The sequence below is a fragment of the Talpa europaea genome, assembly GCF_964194135.1.
Source record: "Talpa europaea genome assembly, chromosome: 7".
NCBI classification, from domain to species: Eukaryota; Metazoa; Chordata; class Mammalia; order Eulipotyphla; family Talpidae; genus Talpa; species Talpa europaea.
This window is the reverse complement of record NC_140074.1, coordinates 133,127,337-133,146,193: the sequence shown is the minus strand read 5'-3', so window position 1 is coordinate 133,146,193 and position 18,857 is coordinate 133,127,337. Positions and strand designations below refer to the sequence as shown.

General features: G+C 60.5%; 3 protein-coding genes across 6 annotated transcripts; 2 read left to right on the top strand and 1 right to left on the bottom strand.

Annotated features, from left to right (window-relative positions):
• Nucleotides 1-277: 277 nt before the first annotated feature.
• Nucleotides 278-3,038, top strand: MIF4GD (MIF4G domain containing; the record flags this gene model as incomplete). 3 transcript variants are annotated; one of them, XM_084236915.1, is made up of 5 exons in its annotated part: nucleotides 278-359; nucleotides 1,717-1,826; nucleotides 2,011-2,166; nucleotides 2,261-2,353; nucleotides 2,811-3,038. In XM_084236915.1, 5 exons carry the CDS (start codon nucleotides 278-280, stop codon nucleotides 3,036-3,038), a joined length of 669 nt encoding a protein of 222 aa, XP_084093041.1. The 3 variants fall into 3 exon arrangements, with proteins under 3 accessions (XP_084093041.1, XP_084093040.1, XP_084093042.1); XM_084236914.1 differs by having other exon boundaries at nucleotides 2,261-2,384; nucleotides 2,728-3,038; XM_084236916.1 differs by lacking the exon at nucleotides 2,011-2,166.
• Nucleotides 3,039-3,642: 604 nt separating this feature from the next.
• MRPS7 (mitochondrial ribosomal protein S7) lies at nucleotides 3,643-6,417 on the bottom strand. Its single transcript, XM_084236521.1, has 5 exons — nucleotides 6,296-6,417; nucleotides 5,587-5,778; nucleotides 5,410-5,473; nucleotides 4,908-5,075; nucleotides 3,643-4,082 (listed from the first exon to the last, which is right to left on the bottom strand). Exons 1-5 carry the CDS (start codon nucleotides 6,376-6,378, stop codon nucleotides 3,861-3,863), a joined length of 729 nt encoding a protein of 242 aa, XP_084092647.1. The 5' UTR covers nucleotides 6,379-6,417; the 3' UTR covers nucleotides 3,643-3,860.
• Nucleotides 6,418-6,694: 277 nt separating this feature from the next.
• GGA3 (golgi associated, gamma adaptin ear containing, ARF binding protein 3) lies at nucleotides 6,695-18,229 on the top strand (the record flags this gene model as incomplete). Of its 2 annotated transcripts, XM_084236224.1 has the most annotated exons (17): nucleotides 6,695-6,734; nucleotides 11,884-11,968; nucleotides 12,074-12,149; nucleotides 13,364-13,462; nucleotides 13,993-14,116; nucleotides 14,364-14,467; nucleotides 14,610-14,690; nucleotides 15,000-15,137; nucleotides 15,487-15,568; nucleotides 15,653-15,769; nucleotides 15,933-16,166; nucleotides 16,471-16,541; nucleotides 16,737-17,047; nucleotides 17,194-17,390; nucleotides 17,584-17,753; nucleotides 17,878-17,988; nucleotides 18,119-18,229. In XM_084236224.1, the coding sequence occupies 17 exons, from the start codon at nucleotides 6,695-6,697 to the stop codon at nucleotides 18,227-18,229; spliced, it is 2,151 nt and encodes a 716-aa protein (XP_084092350.1). The 2 variants fall into 2 exon arrangements, with proteins under 2 accessions (XP_084092350.1, XP_084092351.1); XM_084236225.1 differs by lacking the exon at nucleotides 13,364-13,462.
• Nucleotides 18,230-18,857: the final 628 nt, after the last annotated feature.

Sequence of the window (18,857 nt, the reverse complement as noted above, 5' to 3'; positions counted from 1 at the left end):
TTCTTGCTGGGGCTGGAGAGCGGGCTTGGTCACCCCTCGCTCCCCTGTGTGTAACCCCTGGGACTCCTAAACGGCAGCAAGCAGGTGCCTGACTGGTGTCCTCTCCAGGGGAGGCCAGCTTAGTGCGCTCTCAGCCAACCCCTCAATTGGAGTGGCTCAGGAGTCCCCGCCCCACCCGCCCCCTGCGGACCGGAGCGCGCCCCCACACTAGCCACTCCTCCCCATAGGTGCTGTCACTAGTCCCGCCCAAGTAAAGAGCAGCTGTGGCTGAGTGGTCATGGGGGAGCCGGGGCGAGAGGAGTATAAGATCCAGTCTTTTGATGTGGAGACCCAGCAGCTGCTGAAGACAGCACTCAAAGGTGAGCATGGGGAGCCCTCCTGAGCCCCAAGCAGGAGCTGCAGGGAAGGGGAAGGGGGGGAGCTGAGCCCCAGCCCTCTCCCTTCACTTGAGAATAGGAGTCAGCACAACTTTCCAGCTGGAAGACGGCTCCTTTAAGCCGGTATTTAGAGTGTGAATCACAGAGTCACCTCCAGACTGGAAAGCTTTTTTATAGTTCAAGTGCTCCGGGAACGGGGGATTGGGGCAGAACACACAGTTCCACCCTTAAGTCTTGCGCTGACCCCTGATGCCCCTTTGATGCCGCACCAGTTCTCTTGAGTGTACCTGGCAGGGAAGACAGAACTTTTCCTGGACCAGTGCCTTCCCGCAGCACTGTGGGCAAGAAGTCTTGACTCCGTAACATTAGCAGTGCCCATCAGGTGCCAAGCTACGCCTGCAGGAGAGGCCCTGCCTGGCCGGCTCTTGTCAGGGGTTCATGTGTGTTACAACACCAGACATTGTACTTCAGTGCTCCTTCCTCCACCTGGTGCCAGGAGATGTGTTCTCCCAGTTAGTGGATTCTTTGATTTGTCTGCGCCACACAACCCTCCCCCCGGGCCACCAGGAGGCTCACAGCTGAGCTGCTCCTGAGCGTGGTGACTGTCCCTTCTTTTTTCTGGTCCCCCCCCCTTTTTTTTAAAAGATTTATTTATTTATTTATACAAGCCCTGGGTACAATCAGAAGCGCGGGAGGGTGAGAGAATTCACCAGAGCCAGAGCGGGGAGCAGAGCAGGCAGAAGGACCGAAGTACACTGCTGAGGGGAGCAGCGGGCGGCAGGAGAGGTCTGCGCGCCATGTGGGACCCTCCTCCGGTGGCCGGGGAGCAGCCGGGGATTGAACCGGCGCTGCAGAAGCTGCTGGCAGCTTTACAACCCAGCGCTCAACCGCTGCACCACCGGGAAGGCCCTCCCCCCCTTTTTTTTTAAAGATTTATTTATGCACACAAGAACTGGGGTACAGGCTAGAGGTACCGGGGTGTGTGTATGTGTGTGTGTGTGAGTGAGAGGATTCACCAGAGACAGAGCAGGGAACAGAACAGGCAGACTGACTGAAATACACTGCTGAGGGGAGCAGCGGGCGAGTCAGGAGAGGTCTGCTGCACCATGTGGGTTGCTCCCTGCCCGCCCAGGGATCAAACTTGTGCTGCAGAGGCTGTGGATTGCTTCATAGTGCGGTGCTTAACTCCTTGCGCCACCAGGGAGGCCCCTTTTCTGGCCCCTTTAAGTGTAAGTGTATCATGGAAAAGTTCTTTGGGCAACACCTTTAGTCCTTAGAAGCAGGTGGAGGCAAATGTGGTAACTAAACGGCTCAGACTCCCCACCCCTCTTGACCCCAGATCCTGGGGCCGTGGACCTGGAGAAAGTGGCCAACGTGATCGTGGACCATTCGCTACAGGACTGTGTGTTCAGCAAGGAAGCAGGACGCATGTGCTATGCCATTATCCAGGTAGGGGAGGGGAGAGGACGGGTGAGGCAAGGAGGAAGGTGCTTCAAGGCAGGGCAGGTGTGGCCGGTGGGACCGACACAGGGCTTCCCCTCGGGCGGAGGGGGACAAGCAGGTCCTCATCTGTTTGAGCTTCAGGGGTGCGTTGGCTCGCCCTGCCCTCTTCTGTCTTTACCCCGGCTCACAGGCGGAGAGCAAGCAAACAGGCCAAAGCGGCTTCCGCCGTGGACTCCTCAACCGGTTGCAGCAGGAGTATCAGGCTCGGGAGCAGCTCCGAGCCCGCTCCCTGCAGGGCTGGGTCTGCTACGTCACCTTCATCTGCAACATCTTCGATTACCTGAGGGTGAGGCCCATTCTGCAGCCACTCAGCTTGGCAGGGACGGCCCACCTCCCACGACCACTAAGCCCACACCGTGGCCATCGCTCTCCTTCCGCAGGTGAACAACATGCCCATGATGGCCCTGGTGAACCCCGTCTATGACTGCCTCTTCCGGCTGGCCCAGCCCGACAGCCTGAGCAAGGAGGAGGAGGTGGGTGATGCTGGCTCAGAGGGCTGGGGAGGTGGGCCGCCTCGGGCCCAGTGCACTGTCCAGGGCACAGAAGGCCTGTCAGTTACAGGACAGGCTGCCAGGCTTAGACTGACCTAGAACAGAGGAGCCACAGCCCGCTGGCTCCTAGGTTTTTCCCTGTGGGAAAGCCAGGCTCTGCGAGGAATGGCGAGCACCTTGGTCAGCTGTGGGGACCGATGACCCAGAAACCAAGCCAGGTGCAGGCAGCATGGAGAGAGGGCAAGTGGAGTCAGGGAGCACGTTTGGAGACAAGGCCCCAGTCCCTAAGATGTTTCCTTTTATGTAAGACGTGGCCCATCCTCACTGGCGAGAGTGAGGCGGGAAAGCTGGGCCAGGTAGGTGCCGACGGGCGAGCCTGCTGAGTAAATGGCTGCTGCGTGCCGGCCGGCCCTGTCCCGTCACCCCGCTGCTCCCGCAGGTGGACTGCCTGGTGCTGCAGCTGCACCGGGTTGGGGAACAGCTGGAGAAGATGAACGGGCAGCGCATGGATGAGCTCTTTGTCCTGATCCGGGACGGCTTCCTGCTCCCCTCGGGCCTCAGTTCCCTGGCCCAGCTGCTGCTGCTGGAGATCATCGAGTTCCGGGCAGCCGGCTGGAAGACCACCCCCGCCGCCCACAAGTATTACTACAGCGAGGTGTCTGACTAGGCTCCGGCGGGGCCTCCTCACCCACAGCACTAGCCTGTCTTCTGTCCCCCTCCACCCTGGCAGGGGGTTTGCCCCCGACACTCCCCAAGACTTCTTCCTTCCAGACTTCAGCAGCTTATACTGAGGTTTTCCCACTTATGTCCTGGGCCTGCGCGGAGCACCTTCCCTCAGCCATGGGCCTCAACACCAGGCCGACCTGCTCTTCCGGCTCAGCTGTTCCTCCCCCCGCAGGCCCACGCCTTCACCTGGGCCAGAAAGAGAAGGTCCACACCTCACACCCACCTGCAACTGCTACCTTGGTGCCTCAGTTTCCCCAACTGTAAAACGGGCACATAAAGCCACTGGCGGGCTGTTTGGGGTGTCAGGGGGCAGAGGCAGAGTACAAGTCCCACCAAAATCTTTTATACATTTTGTACAAGAACCACCTTGGAAGCAAGCCTGTGATCTCGTCAGTTTTAATGAATGGCAGCCACGTCAGTGCCACACCCGCTCGGGGTGAGATTTTCTAATAAACCATTTGTTACTAAAACAACTTCCTTGCCTGTCACCCCAAGGTCTATCCCAAGCCAAGGGAAGAGAAGACTGAGTGGGCCCCAAGGTTCTTGGGGGAAACCCCAGTTGCTAGGTTCCCTTTGTGCAGGGAGATGGGGCGCGAAAGCGATTTCAGTCCCCAAAGAAAGAACTAACGAGCAAATGTTGCTCCAGGGCAGGCAGTCCTCCGGACAACGGAACGTCACCCTTGGCCCCCAGGTACTGTGCATCGGGGCAGAGCGCCCATGGTGTCCTCTGGGGCCCTGGACCCTCCCAGAGCGCCACCCTCCCCTACCACCAGCGGTAGTGGGCCAGGGCCCGGTTGGCCTCAGCCATCTTGTGCATGTCGTGCTTCCTCTTGACCACAGGACCCCGGTTGTGAAAAGCCTCTATTAGCTCCTGGGACAGCTTCTCTGGCATCAACATCCGCCGGTGCTTCTTCTCCCTACACTCAGTGATCATCCACTTCATGGCCAGGAAGCGGCGGCGCCGGTCAGCCAGAGGCACAGGGACCTGGGCGAGACAGGACACGGCCAAGTTAGCCCACCAGGGCACTAGCCTCCTTCCTCCCTGAGCTCTGAGGAACACCCACAGGTTCCCAAGGGCTGGCCTGACAAGCCACCTGAGAAGTGGGGGGGCCTATCTTCTCTCTGAGCTTGCCTCATCCCCCGGGTGATCTCAGGGATGCACAGACATTGCCTGAGCAAACACTCCTTAAGCAGTGGCCACTTTCACATCTGAATGGGGGCTCAGCCAAGTTGAAATAAGCACCGACTGGGAAAAGACCCATTAGCTGGAGTGACTTGGCCAACAGATCGCCTAAGGCCAACATGAATGCCTCAAAGCAAGAAAGACCCTCTCTGAGAACCATTTTCCAAGCCTCTGCTATGTGCCAGGAAACATGCCAGGGACACGGGCATGAGAGAGAAAGTATGTACCCTTAGAAGATTTAACTGAGAAAGACAAAACATCCACTCATGATAATGAAATGTAACTAAATGCTGTGACAGAGGCACACAGTTCATCGAAAGGTGAGGAATCATTAGTCATGGGCTAGGCACCGTGTAAACACTGGCGCTCACCTGGACAAGCTAACAATGTAGGATACGGATGCTGCACAGAACAGGGGTGTGCTGGGCCTCAAGAAAGGTCATTAGGGTACTTGCTTCGCCTTCTGCCTATGACTTTTATACTAGGGGACTCAAATGAGCAGATCCTGACAGTGCCCAGTCCCTAGAGAGCGGTCAGTCTTGGCCCACCTCTGAGCCCTTCCACCCCAAGCACACCCCCTCCGCCTTTCACATGCGGGCAGCCCTGCTTTCAGCCCTGACCACTCACTTGATAGAAATGGCCACCCTTGAGGATGGGTACCAGCCCAATCACTGGCTCACAGTTTTTCAGAGCTTGGTGGAAGATGGTGTAAGGGTTGCGTTCGATGGTTGCCCGTACATCCGCAGAGGCAGCATGGTACTTCTCAAACTGCTTCCGCTTCACAGCTTCCAGAGTCTGCAAAGGGATGTGAAGAAGCTGCCCCAGGCTCCCTAGAGGGTTTACCCAGCTGAGCTAGTGCCCAGCCCTTTATTCCCCTAGTCCTGTTAGTTTATGGCAGAGTAGCTCCTCCCTCAGCAAGTCTAAGGCCAAGTTCTCCAGTGCTTCTCTCTTTGATGGAGGGGCTGAGACTGGGAATAGAGGCAGCTGCTCACTCCTGCAGGACTTCATGAGAGACCCACACACACACTGGGAAATTAACGACAGGTGTATGAATTGGCTCTTCTTTTTGTTAAACTGGAAGAGAGTACAAGCTATATGGAAAAGATGACAGACAAGAGGCACTACTCACCTGTGTCATGAGGGAGCGGGCCAGCACTTTGTTTCCTCCTTTCATCATCATGTTGGTGAATTTACTTAAAGAGAAAAGCAACATGTCTGGCCTTACTAGACTTACCGGGGGATCTGTACTGCAGACCGTCCCTGGTGTAGCCCCCTTTCAGGGAACAAGTGTTTGTTTCCATCTAACCTGATCACTGGATCTTCAAACACAGAACTTGCTTTGGTCGCTGGGGCAGCTTTGATGAGCTGAGTCTTTTTGAGCTCCCGCTCATACTTCTCCTCCTCCTTCAGCTCGGCCAAGGGCTTGCGATAATATTCCTTGTCAATCTGGGGGTCCCTGTATTCGGGACCATAGCGGCTCCACCTCACTTGGGTTAGCCTGGGAGGGGGAAGAGGAGGAGGCTGGCAAGAGCTGACTCCACAAATGAAAAGGCTTGACTTAATAATGGGCGTATTTGCCAGTCCGCCCCCGGTGAGCGCTGCATGGAGACCACCTGTCACACCTGAACCGCTGTAATTCTGGCTCTTGGCCAAGAGGTTGAGGGCCCGCCCCTAAACAGGCCAGGAAGTCTTCTGCCCAGGGCCAACGGTAACGACTGACCCCGCCGGTGCCTGTCTCCCTCCCGACACACAGAAAATCTTAGCCCGGGGCTCTCCAGCAAGCCCGCACTTTCAGCTCCGACTTAGAGCCCCAGCTCAGAGCAATGCCTCGGGCCAGGGGCGGCCCCCGGCCTTCAGACTGGCCAAAGTCAAGCAGCTAGTTACAAGGCTTGAACCCAGACACCCGCCCCTTGCGCAGCGGGGTCTCCGCGCGACCTTCCTGCGGCCCATTTCTTTCCCCTCGGGTCTCTTCATGACGACCCAGCCGCCCCCATAGCTGCCCGCCGCCCTCTCACCCCGGAAGCCGCAGGACAGCGCTCCGCACGCCCAGCGCCAGGCCGGACCAGCCTCGCGCAGCCCTCACCGCGGGGGCAGCCATCTTGGCGGGGCTCGAGGACCCCGCCAGGGCTGCCCTGGGCGTGCCTGAGCGAGAGACGGGGGCCCAGGGCGAGGCCCCGCGCGTCCTACACCTGCGCGTCACCCCATTCGTCTGGCCGCTAAAAGTCCCTCATTCCGTGGCCCAAAGGGAAGAGCCTGACGGAGCCGGCAGCGCTCCCGCGATCCGTCGCCGCCGGGCGCGAGCCTCGGGGGTGGTGCTTGCGCCTCTCAGGCCCCCATGCAGGCCCCGCCCCGGCCCGGCTCTCGCGGGCTCTCGCGAGGCTTGAGGCCGCGGGGCTGGCCCGGGCGGCTGCAATATGGCGGAGGCGGAAGGGGAGAGCTTGGAGTCCTGGCTGAGTGAGTAGCCGCGGCCGCTTCTGCCTGCCCTCGAGCTGTCGAGGGGCCCCTGTCCGCACCCCTGCACCCGCCCCCCGGGCCCGCGGCTGCGCCGCCCGCGCCCGGGCTCGCTCCCGCCGCCCGCGCTCCGCGCGCACGCCCCTTCCCCAGCGGGGCGCCCGGCCCCTGCTCCCCGCGCTGCGGCGCGTCCCCGTCGTCCCGGGCCCCGCGGGCGCTGGGCAGGGACGGCCGGGTCGCTCCCGCTGACCTGCGGCGGCGCGCCGGGGAGACTGGTGGGGCGCGCGCCGGTGACTCCCGCACCCCTGCGCCTCCATCCCCGCCGAAGGGCAAAGCCCGGGCTGGGGCTGCGACCCTGCGCGCGGGGTGCCGCTGAGCGCACGCTCGCCGCTTCAGAATTGCGGCCTCGAATTCGAGGAGAGGTGACCGCTTGGTGCGGGCAGAGTGTGTGAAGTGGAAATAACCCCGATGTGTGTGAAGCGGAAATAAGCGCGATGATGATGAACAGAGCGCTCTACCCTTTTCCTGCGGGACCGACGCATGCTGAAGTCTGGGCTGGGGTACCCCGCACCCCCGCGCGCACGGACACTCGCTCTCACCCACTTGAACATCTCAGCGAGTTACTCGTTGGTACCCACCCTGCAGCTGAAGAGCGCGCTCTGATGCTGTCGTGATAGCGGCCTGTTGCTGTAATTGCTAATTCATGTTGCTCTTAGCAAATGTGCCAGCCTCGTCAGCACGTTTTTCCTGTGAAGGGGGAATAAGTGAACCCTCCTGCAGGCTGGAGGAGGCCCCTGGAGGCCCCTCTGAGGCAGAATTGGACGGAGCGATGAGACAGGGATGCCTAGGTACTGTCTGAGGCAGAGATGCCTTGTTTACAGGAGCTGCCCAGCCCGTGCAGGTGATGGCTCTTTCCCCCCATGAGGAGACCCCTTTCGGGGGTGGGACCCAGGTTACAGCTGCACAGCCTGCCTTGCGGGCGGGTCACAGCCATCCTCATATATGGATTTGTTCTCCGAGGAGCTCAGTGTTCCCAAGACAGTCACAGGGTTCATTTGTCAGGCTTCCTAGTGAGCAGGTGCTGACGTCACAGTCGCACAGAAAGAGGACACCCCTGCGCTAATCAAACTGCTTGTCCTCAGCCACTCCCCCAGATAGAGCCACATTGGAATTGGTTCTTTTCACAGATTTTAATGGGGACATTGGATTAGTTTAAGTGAATAATCTGAGTTAAATAGGATAGGCTAGGTTTAGCCTTCTGTTTTGCAATAGGAGAGGGAGAGGCCTGTTTTTGAGGGAGAGTGGCTGTGCTGAGGCTGAGACTGACCTTTGGCCCTTCACCTTCGTAGTCACATTGGGGCGCCTTCCATTCTTACCCTCTACCTGCACACTTCTTACAACTTAATGGTGTGAATGCCACTCCATGGTGTCAGGCACCGCGGAAGCCTCTGCTTGGTCACTGTCTCAGGGCTCATCACCCACCCTCGCCCATCCTGCTGCCTCTGGCTTCCTGGGGTGCTTCCCGGTTTGGACAGTCAGTTCTTGTCCCACTAACCGTGTTGCGCTGCTTGCCGGGAAGCCCTGTTCTCCTTTGCTCCGGTACTGTAGAACCCAGCCCCGATTCTCCTTCCTAGCAAACTGCCTCTTAATGACCTCTGCGCTTACCTCAGTCAGAAATACCTGCTGTGAGGTGTGAAGAAAGTTAAGTTCAGATAGCCCTTCCCTCCAGTTTGATGAGCCGATGCTGGAATGGATCAAGAATTCTTAAATAAAAAGTTAGATTTCAGACAGTAGCCCTTAGTGCTAAAATGCACTTTCTTGAGGAAATGTGAGGGGCCAGGGAGATGAAAGGTGATTCTGAGGAGACCGCATTTGAGCTAGACTTTAAAGAAGGGGGCGGGGTGCGGAACGTGCCACGAAAACACCAGACGAGGATGGAGGAAACCTCGTGTTTGGGGCACAGTCCCAGTTCTTGCGGGATCATGGTGGAAGACAGAACTGAGAAGTTAGGACCAAATTCTGGAAAGGCTTGCGTTCTAGCCCAGCTTAAATTTCTGAAGCTGTCAAGTCCCCTTTCCTGTGACGCAGCCACATCTGTTCCAGCATTGACGTAGGTGCTCTGGACAGGATGTGTGGGAGCAGGGGAGGAGGCAGGACCTGGAGTGGCGCAGGGGCCGGGAAAGGAGACGCAGGGGGAGCCTACTGGGCTGACGCAGAGAGGAAGGAGGTGTCCGCGGTGGGGCTTCAAGCCCGGGTGCCTGGGGGTGGACGCCAAAAAGAGCTTTTGAATGGTGGCGGCGTGTACAGAAATAGGGAAGTCACGAAGGAGAAGCGATGACTTTGTGTTCAGACTCATCTCTGTACCAAATTAGCACTTGTAATTCCATGCTGTCTCTTTTTTTGGTCCGGTTATTTCTCGTGTGGAGACATGCCCCAGTAGTCAAGGCCAGCGATGGGATGAAGCCGACGACAGCAGGAAATCTAGGGGCGCACACACGGGAGAGAGTAAGACTGACACCAGAGACGGCCGAAAATAGACTCCTCTGCGCAGAGCAGAGGGGTGGTTCTAGAAGGAAGGATCTGTGTGGGAGGCCCTGGCATCATGTCTGCGCAGGTAGAGCGGAGCGTGGAGAGGTTTGAAGGCAGCTGTGAGCCTCTGCTGGGGAGGCAGTGGCAGGGGGAGAGGTGGAGACACCCAGAACGATCCCCAGAGGTTTCTTCCGGTTCCCGGGGGTGACCAGTCTGCTCTCCGAGCCGGAAAGACACTCAGAAGCGGGGCCTGCGGCGGCTGAAACCAGGCCGCCGTGTGTAGGCAGAGCTCCCTGAGAGGAAGTGGGATTCCAGAGAAGGTGAAAAGAAGCGAGAAGCGGGTGGGCGTCCCCCCGGAAGCCGAGCTGCTGTCGGCCTTCCCGCTCCCCTGGGAAATGGGTGCTGGTGGTGCCCGTGGCCCTGTGCGAGGGGGTGGAGGGCGTGTCTGCACTTCATTCTATCTGGAAGGTGCTTTTCCGGCACGATGGGGTGGGGTGGGGCGCCCCATCACCTGACTTCTGCACCCGCAGCCTCAGGTCACGTGAGTGCTTCCAGCATCTCAAATGATAGGGATTGGTGGGCAGCCACCTGGCCTGGGGAGATTTCGGACCGCTGGCGGGACAGACTCTGGTTCCTGGGGAAGGTGACAGCTAGGTCACGGCGGTTTGTATCGCCACTCTCCGTAGAGTCAGTCTCCCGGCTGCCTTGGCATTTTTTTTTAAAGATTTGTTTATTTATGCATACAAGAACTGGGGTGCAGGCCAGAGGTGTGTGGCGGGTGAGAGGATCCACCAGAGACAGAGTGGGGAGCAGAACAGGTGGCTCACATGAAACACACTGTCGAGGGATCAGCGTGGAGACAGCTGCGCCGTGTGGGTAGCTCCCTGGGTAGCTCCCTGGCCGGCTGGGGATGGAACTTGTGCCGCAGTGGCTGGCGACAGCTTGATAGCGCTGACTTTAACCCCTGCACCACCAGGGCGGCCCCCAGCTTGGCATTTTGGAGGATTTTCTAATTCTCTTTTCAAGAGCTGATGTGTGTGTCATCCGCGAGCCTAAACCTGAATCTTCCTGCAGCCAGAGCAGAAAGCACCCGGCTGCCTGCCGTGCCCTGGGCTGTCTGCCTGGGCTGCTTGGTGTGGCAGGTCTGCCCTCCGCCTCCGGTGGTGTCTGCTGACCTCTTGTGGCTTGGAGCCCTGTTTTGATGGCCGGGGGTGCTGTGAGATTCTGTTAATATTTGGTCATTGAGCAGGTGGTTTTGTTTTATTTTGTTTTTAAGATTTATTTATTTATGCAACAAGTGCAGGTCAGAGGTGTGGAGGTGAGAGAATTCGCCAGAGACATTGCGAGGAACAGAACAGGCAGACTGACTGGAACACACTGCTGAGGGGAGCAGCGGGCGAGACGGGAGAGGTCTGCTGCGCCCTGGCGCTGAGACAACCCCTGCGCCACCAGGCCCACTTCTTGTTTTCTTTGCTCAGCGAAGACCTTTGAAACTTGAGGTTGCTGAATATGCTGGCAGTTGGTCAGTCTGTTTCTGTGATCTCAGGAACAGACAGTGCAATGATGGGTGCTTGGTAGGGCATCCCGAACCGTCAGCTTCAAGTGAAAAGCAGTATGTACACGTTTTAAAATGTTTAAGGCATGAAGAAGGTTAGGCCTTTTTATTGAAGATCACATAGAAAATATTTATGTTTCCTAAGTGTGTATTTTTTTTTTTTAATTTATTTATGCAGAGCCTCCCCGGTGGCGCAGCGGTTGAGCGCTGGGTTGCGAAGCTGCCCGCAGCCTCTGCAGCGCTGGTTCGATCCCCGGCTGTCGGGCGAGGGTCCCACATGGCGCGCAGACCTCTCCTGCCGCCCACTGCTCTCCTCAGCAGTGTATTTCGTCAGTCTGCCTCTTCTGCTCCCCACTCTGGCTCTGGTGAATTCTCTCACCCTCCCACACTTCTGACTGTACCCAGTGCTTGTATAAATAAATGAATAAATCTAAAAAAATTATTTATGCACACAAGAGCTGGGGTACAGGCCAGAGGTGAGGAGGGTGAGAGGATTCACCAGAGACAGAGCGGGGAACAAAACAGGCAGACTGACTGAAATGCACTGCTGAGGGAAGCAGCGGGGAGACAGAAGTCTGCTGCGCCATGTGGGTTGCTCCCTGCCAGCCCGGGGATCGAACTCGTGCTGCAGAGGCTGCAGATTGCTTCATGGTGCGGTGCTCAACCCCTTGTACCACCAGGAAAGCCCCTAAGTATGTAGTTTTCATCTAGCTCCGTCTGACTTTGTTTTCTCCAGGAAATACTCCTTTTCACATCATTGGCTTTATCCGTATTTGTTACATTATAGGGATCTAGTTTGTGACTATTTTAATCATCTGTTTATAATTCACACTGTCAATTCTGGTCTAAGCTTCATGAAACAGGATTTCTCTTGCATGTGTGGCTTTGAATTGCACGACAAAACTGAATAAATAAATATAAGTCATCCCCGTTCAGGGATGACTTGCTACTGGACTGAACGATTCAGGCCTCTCTGTTGCAGAAAAAAATCAGAAGAAAACTTCCAATTGGGGGGAAACTGTGTCCTCGTTCTTTATAGCAATCACCCTCTTCTTTCTTTGACCCAAGACAAAGCCACCAACCCTTGCAACCGCCAGGAGGACTGGGAGTACATCATGGGCTTTTGTGATCAGATCAACAAAGAGCTCGAAGGGTGAGTCGCAGAGCCTTCGGGGCACATGAGGCGGGCCCATCAGAAAAGTCGGGGCCGGTCCTCCAGCCCCCTCAGCGTCCTAGAAGCGGTCTGCTTGTCTCCTAGGCCACAGATCGCTGTCCGCCTGCTGGCCCATAAGATCCAGTCTCCACAGGAATGGGAGGCGGTCCAGGCCCTGACGGTAGGTTCTCCATGGACAGAGATCCGTGTGCCAAGCCTTCCCTTACACACCCGGGCTTGTCGGCCTCTATAAAGGCCTTGAGACGAGCTCGATGTCCCCGGAACATGTCCAGCTGCTGTTCCACAAACGTGTTTGCCCTGTGCCCGACACTGAGGCTTCAGCAATCCCTGCCAGCCTGGTCTGAGGTCTCGTGGGAGAAGTCAGCTGCACGGGGAGCACACAGGAACCTTAAAAAGGCGCTGACAGAGAGCCGTGCTGCCAGTCACAGGGGCCAAATGGACCAGTGTGGCGAGCGTGATTCTCCTGTGGAAACCATGCTGGTGGCTCACGAACGTGCCGCTGTCGGGCCAGTCTTAGTAACTGTTCAGACTGAGGGACTTGCAGCTCTGTGGTGCTTGGGTGCCCCGATGCACCCCTAACCAGGCTGCCTCCCAAGTTCAGAGGCGTCTCAGGCGCTCTCCTGACTTCATGCAGGCCCCGGAAAGACGAAAGAGGGCAAATGGTTGGGGCAGAGCGCTCGGGGGCCCTGGTGCCCACCTGTTGTGTTCCCCGTTCAGGGATGCCCTAAGACCGGTTCTGCCCCAGCGGGCACTTGGTGCTGCCTGCAGACTCCTGGTGTCACATGGGGGTGGCTACTGGCATCTGGGGGTGCCAGCCAGGATGCCGCACGCGCTGGGAGGCACATAGGAATGTGCGCACGATGGGCGTCACGACGACAGCCCCGGGGGAAGAAGCAGCGAAACGAGCAGCCGCTTTACGGCGGGAGCCCGGGCCCGCGGCTGAGCGGGCGGCGCCGGGGCAGCAGGAAAGCTTCGGGCCGCGTGATGCGCTGTGAAGGGCGCGCATGGGAGCAGGGGCCGGGGAAGCACCGTGTTCACTCATGAAAACAACTTAAACTCCCCGCCTCACCTCCCCAACCGCTGGTCAGCTTGGGGGAAAAGCCCTGGACCCGGAGCCTAAACTGTCTCTGGGCCTCCGTTTCCTCCCCTGCGACACACGAGGGCGGACGCCCCCGGGACGAACGGTTCGCCTGCCTCGCTGGGTGTGTTTCTTCGTTCCTGCCGCGTCCCCAGAAGCGGGGTGCAGCTTGGGGGGCCTGGGGTATCGGGAACTTCCCCAGGTCCGACCCCTTCCTTGCGCCCGTGTGCAGGGACCCGGCTGCACGCAGACGTGACCAGACGCCCCCCGTGAGCCTCCCCTTTGTGTGGCCACAGGTGCTGGAGGCCTGCATGAAGAACTGCGGGCGGCGGTTTCACAACGAAGTGGGGAAGTTCCGCTTCTTGAACGAGTTGATCAAAGTCGTCTCGCCCAAGGTCAGTCGGGGGCACTTGGCTCCCCTCTGGGAAGCGGGCTCCTGCCTTCCCCCATCTCAGTGGCTCCTGCAAAACCAGCATCTCCGTGGGGCTGAGCCCCTCCGCGTGCTGCCGTGGCGAGCTCGGCCCCTGACGTAGCCATTGACCGTGCGGGCCCAGGGACGGCTCCCAGCCGGCGTGCCGCCGCGGCCGTGCGCCTCCTCCCGGCACACAGTGGGTGCTTTTCTTCAGCCTCCTGGCTGCAAGGAGCTGGCCTCCCTGGCTTCTCGGCTTGGACTGTTGCACTGTTGCATGGGAGGGTCGATGAAGCTCCGGGCGCCCACTGGGAGCAGAGAGGATGAGCCTCACATAAGACGTTCTCCACTCCTGCGGGCCAGGCCCGGGTGGCTACCGCGAGGCGGGTGGTGGTCCCTCCCGCTCGGAGCAGGCTGGCGGCTGCCCGCTGTCCCCCGCTCCCGCGCTGCGGGGCGCCTCCTCACTGCCTGCCTCCGGGCCGCGGCTGCTAGGGTTTCCCGCTTCTTGCCTCTTAGTACCTGGGGGACAGAGTGTCTGAGAAGGTGAAGACCAAGGTTATCGAGCTGCTGTACAGCTGGACGCTGGCCCTGCCGGAGGAGTCGAAGATCAAGGACGCCTACCACATGCTGAAGAGACAGGGTACGTACCTCCCTTCCTGCAGCTGGCGAAGACCAGGGAAGCGTTGGGGAGCCTGCGATCCCCCTGCTGCTCGCCTCCCCCCGCCCCCCGGAGAACAGGAAGGGCCGGGCTGAGACAAGGTCAGGGCAGCCTGCTCCGCCCTGCCCGCTCTCGAGGCCTGGGTCATCAGGGTGCGCGCCCCTTGTCGTGTGGTCAGGACCCGCGTGGTGGCCCGGCCGAGCAACCCTGCCCGTTTGTCCCCTTCCAGGCATCGTGCACGCTGACCCGCCCATCCCCGTGGACCGGACACTGATCCCATCGCCACCACCGCGCCCCAAAAACCCTGTCTTTGATGATGAGGAGAAGTCCAAGGTAAAGCACATCCCGGGCCTCAGAGGACAAGTGGCAGCAGCCGGGCGAGGTGGGGTCTCGCTCGGTGCTGCGCCAAGCTCCAGGTGCCGTGGTCTTCCCAGGTGGGGTGCCACCCTGCCCCTAAGAGACCCTCGTCTTCTAGCTTTTAGCCAAGTTGTTGAAAAGCAAAAACCCAGATGACCTGCAAGAGGCCAACAAGCTCATCAAGTCTATGGTCAAGGAGGTGAGTGGACCAGGAACCCGGGGGGCACGGGCTGGACGCGCCAGCACCGGAGCAGAGGTCTCAGGCCGGGCTGCTGCCCCCCAGCACTGCCGAGCCTGGAGGCACACGAGAGCCGCCCTGGAGAGGCCAGCAGGGGGTGGGAGGGGACGGGGCTGAGCTGGGGGGCTGGGAGGGGCCTGTTATTCTGAACAAAGGCAAGACTGGCTCTGAGGTCTGTCTTTCCCTCTGCCCTCGTGGCCTAGGGTAGGGGCCGTCCTCGGATGGGGGGCGGTGGGATGAGGCCTTCCTCATCGCTCCTCCTGGCCGCAGGACGAGGCGCGGATCCAGAAGGTGACCAAGCGTCTGCACACCTTGGAGGAGGTGAACAACAACGTCAAGCTGCTCCACGAGATGCTGCTGCATTACAGCAAAGAGGAGTCTTCAGAGGCCGACAAAGAGCTCATGAAGGCAGGTCCGGGGCGGGAGCTGGCTCGGCCGAGGTGTGGCCTGAGGCCTGCTGCGCGGCTCCTGTGGGCGAGCCGGTCAGCACCGGCGCCCCACCCGACCCAAGCTCCGCAGACCCAGGGTGGGGGAGCTACCGCCCCCTGCCTGCTCCCGGGGCGTGGGCAGAGGCCCTCCCCGTGTCCCGGTGCTGCACCTCACGCCAGGGGAGCCGGCGGCAGGCGCGCCTTGCTCTGGGCCCGGCCCTGGCGGTCCCCGAGTGCGGCTCTCGGGAGAGCCCGCGCCTTCCCGGGCGGGGCGAGGGGCCGATGATCCCGGGGCTTTACCAGCCGTTCCGTGCCCGGGCCGCTCGCAGGAGCTGTTTGATCGCTGCGAGAGCAAGAGGCGGACGCTGTTCAAGCTGGCCAGCGAGACCGAGGACAACGACAGCAGTCTGGGTGAGGGGAGGGGACAGGCGTGGACGGGGACCGGGGATTTGGGCACGCACCGCCGCCACGAGCAAGGGGTCTCTTCTGCTGCAGGCGACATCCTGCAGGCCAGCGACAACCTCTCGCGGGTCATCGGCTCTTACAAGGCCATCGTGGACGGGCAGGTCGTCAACGGAGAGGTCCCCGCCTCAGCCGGGCCCGATGCAGAAGGTGAAACGTCCGCGTCCCCCGCCGGCGCGGGCTCAGACCGCCCGGGTGTCATCACACCCTGCAGATGGGGTCCCTGGCGCGGGCACCCTCCGTCCAGCCAGGCTCCGCGGCACAGCCACCGGTCACCCCTGATTGTTCCCGTCCCCCTCCCTGTGCCCGCCAGGACCCCAGCACCCCGGCAGCCAGGGCGCGCTCATCGACCTCGCAGAACTGGACACGCCCAGCCACTCCTCCCCGGGGCTGGCCCCCGCGCCCGCCCCCTCGGGCATCCCTATCCTCCCCCCGCCCCCCCAGACCTCCGCACCTCCGCGCAGCCGCTCGTCCAGCCAGACCGAGGCGCCCCCAGGCCCCGCCAGCACTGGCCTTTCCCTGCTGGATGAAGAGCTGCTGTGCTTGGGTGCGTCCTGGGGAGAGGCCGCGCGGGCGGCTCGGGCCGCGCCAGAGCCGGTGGTGTGGCTTGTGGGGAGTCGAGTTCGGTGCCCTCTGGCTACCAGGGCTCTGGAGCTCCAGGGAGGGTACAATGAGCCGGGTGCCCCCCTTCTGCTCTGCACGGGAGAGGGACTCCAGGGGCGGCTGCCCAGGGAGCGCCCCCCACCAGCCTGCCGCCTGTTACCGGCACTTTTGTCCTGAGCCTTCCCGGGCTGGATGGGGTGAGGCTGCCCAAGCCCAGAGCCTCATCTCGGCGTCCTCTCCGTCCTCAGGCCTCACCGACCCGGCCCCCAGCGCTCCTCCCAGAGAGGCGGCTGCAAACAGCCAATGGCCCCTGATGCAGGTAGGGGCCCAGGTGCCATCACTGAAGCCCAGACAAGCTTCACTTGTGAGGGTCCTCGCGCCCAGGCTAGAACCCTGGGCACCTGCTTGGCGCGGGGGTGGGGATGGGGGACCGGCCTCGGCTCACACCTAAGCCTAGAGAGTGGCCGGGTGCGCAGAGAGCCGCACCCTTTGGTGTCACTTTCCTCTCCCCTAGAACGAGCAGTCGGACCTGGACTTCTTCAGCCCTAAACCCGGGACTACTGCCCGTAGCCCCTCGGACAGGCCTCTCCTCCAGCCCGCGGCCCCCTCAGGCAGCAGCCAAGCTCTCCGGCCGCCCCCCTTCCCAGCACCTGCACTCCCCGCTGGCCTTCCTGCCCCCAGCGCCGGCGCCTACTTGTTCCCTCCGGGACTGGCCCCGGCCCCCAAGGCTGACCCCACAGCCCCGGGATGCCATGGCTCCCCTCTGGGCGACAGCAGCCCGCACCAGCTGGATGCCCTGGACCAGCTCCTGGAAGAGGCCAAAGCGTAATGAGCGGGAGGCATGAGTGGGAGGCGCCGGAGGGTGGGCTGGGTGGGCCCAGCAGCGGCTCTCGAGGGAGGCTGGCTGTGGTCTGAGCCGTCCGCTGGGGCAGGGTGACCGTGCACACTTGCTTCGTCCTTCCCGCCACCAGGACGTCAGGCTTGGGGAAACCCAGCTCCTCCAGCTTCTTCCCTGGGGCCGCGCCCGTGAGGCCTCGCCTCCCCTTCTCCCCGGGGCCCGAGAGCCCACTCTTCCAGCCACCCGCCTTCCAGTCCCACGGCAGCCCTGTCAAGGGGCCTGAGCTCTCCCTGGCCAGCGTCCACGTCCCCCTGGAATCAATCAAGCCTAGTAGGTGTTGCGGGCTGGGGCGGGGCGGGCGGGCACAGCCTTTCCTTGCTGGGCTGCCACTGTGCACCCACGGAGGTTTGTTCCCAGATGCCTTCAGGAGCCTCGTCTCCACAGGGCCGCCCTGCTCTCTCCAGGGCTCTGTCGGGGACCTGTGGCGCTCTCGCCTTCCACACTACATGCCGCCTTCTTACAGGCAGTGCCCTTCCTGTGACAGCCTATGATAAAAACGGCTTCCGCATCCTCTTCCACTTTGCCAAGGAGTGTCCACCCGGACGGCCTGATGTGCTGGTGGTGGTGGTGTCCATGCTGAACACGGCTCCCTTGCCCATCAGGAGCATCGTGCTACAGGCTGCAGTGCCCAAGGTACCCCAATCTGCTCCAGAGGCAGAAATCACCTAACCCACTGTGCCAGTATCTTGTGTACCCACTGTGTCCACACTGGTTGCCTTCTGGGTCACTCTTCAGAGAAGCTCCTCTCTCCCTGTAGTCCATGAAAGTGAAGCTGCAGCCGCCCTCCGGGACAGAACTGTCTCCATTTAGCCCCATCCAGCCACCTGCAGCCATCACCCAGGTCATGCTGTTGGCCAATCCCCTGAAGGTGAGCTAGAACCAGAGGTCCCAGCCCGATACCTCCCAGCGCGAGCCCACATGAGGATGGGGTGGTGGGCACGGAAGGGCCCCAGGGTCATGGAGAAGAGGCCGTCTCACGTGCTCCCCCTCTGCCGCAGGAGAAGGCGAGGCTTCGGTATAAACTGACCTTCACTCTGGGGGAGCAGCTGAGCACGGAGGTGGGCGAGGTGGACCAGTTCCCTCCTGTGGAGCAGTGGGGGAACCTATGACCTAGAGGATGCTGTCATCTCCACTTGGCAGCCAGGACGGGCTGTCCTCAGCCAGAGGGTTCTGTGTCACTCTCCATGTCCCGACTGCAGTGCTTACAGCTTTGATGTGGAACAAGGGGCCCTGGGCTTTTCTGCCAAGAGTCAAACTGCTGCTGTGAGAATCCTCCTCTGGCCCCTAAAAGGACCTGGTTTTCTCTACCTGTGAGACTTGAACTGGCCACGTACCATCAGGGTGGGGAGTGGCCCCAGCAGTACAGTCCCAGGAACATGGACCCAAGGCTGGAGTCATTTTTTGCCCTTATGCTAGAACCCCCTGCCGCCACGAGAGGGGAGAGCGCGCTAAAGAGAGACGTGGGGCCTCTCACAATCCATGGGGCACTGCTTTAGAGGCCTCAGCCCCCGTCACGACACTGCTTCCCCAGCTGGCAGGCTCTGGCTCCTACCTGCAGTGAGGTGGGCACATGAACCGGTAGGTCCCGGGCAGCGGGAAGGAGTGGTGTGCTGCCGAACCTGCAACCTTGCCTTTCGTGGGCAGCGTCGTTCCGGACCAGCCACTGCATGAGAAGTTGTGTGCTTGTCCCTGGCAGCGGTGGGCTGTGTCCTGTGGACATCGCAGTAGGACATGGGA

Bases quoted from the DNA above. Each gene is read 5' to 3' on its own strand.
- MRPS7 (XM_084236521.1), bottom strand. From the start codon at position 6,378: ATGGCTGCCCCCGCGGTGAGGGCTGCGCGAGGCTGGTCCGGCCTGGCG. The intron at 5,076-5,409 runs GTGAGTAGTGCC...ATCCCTTTGCAG, and splicing joins CCCGCTCCCTCATGACACAG to ACTCTGGAAGCTGTGAAGCG. The intron at 4,083-4,907 runs GTGAGTGGTCAG...TGTCTCGCCCAG, and splicing joins AGGGTGGCCATTTCTATCAA to GTCCCTGTGCCTCTGGCTGA.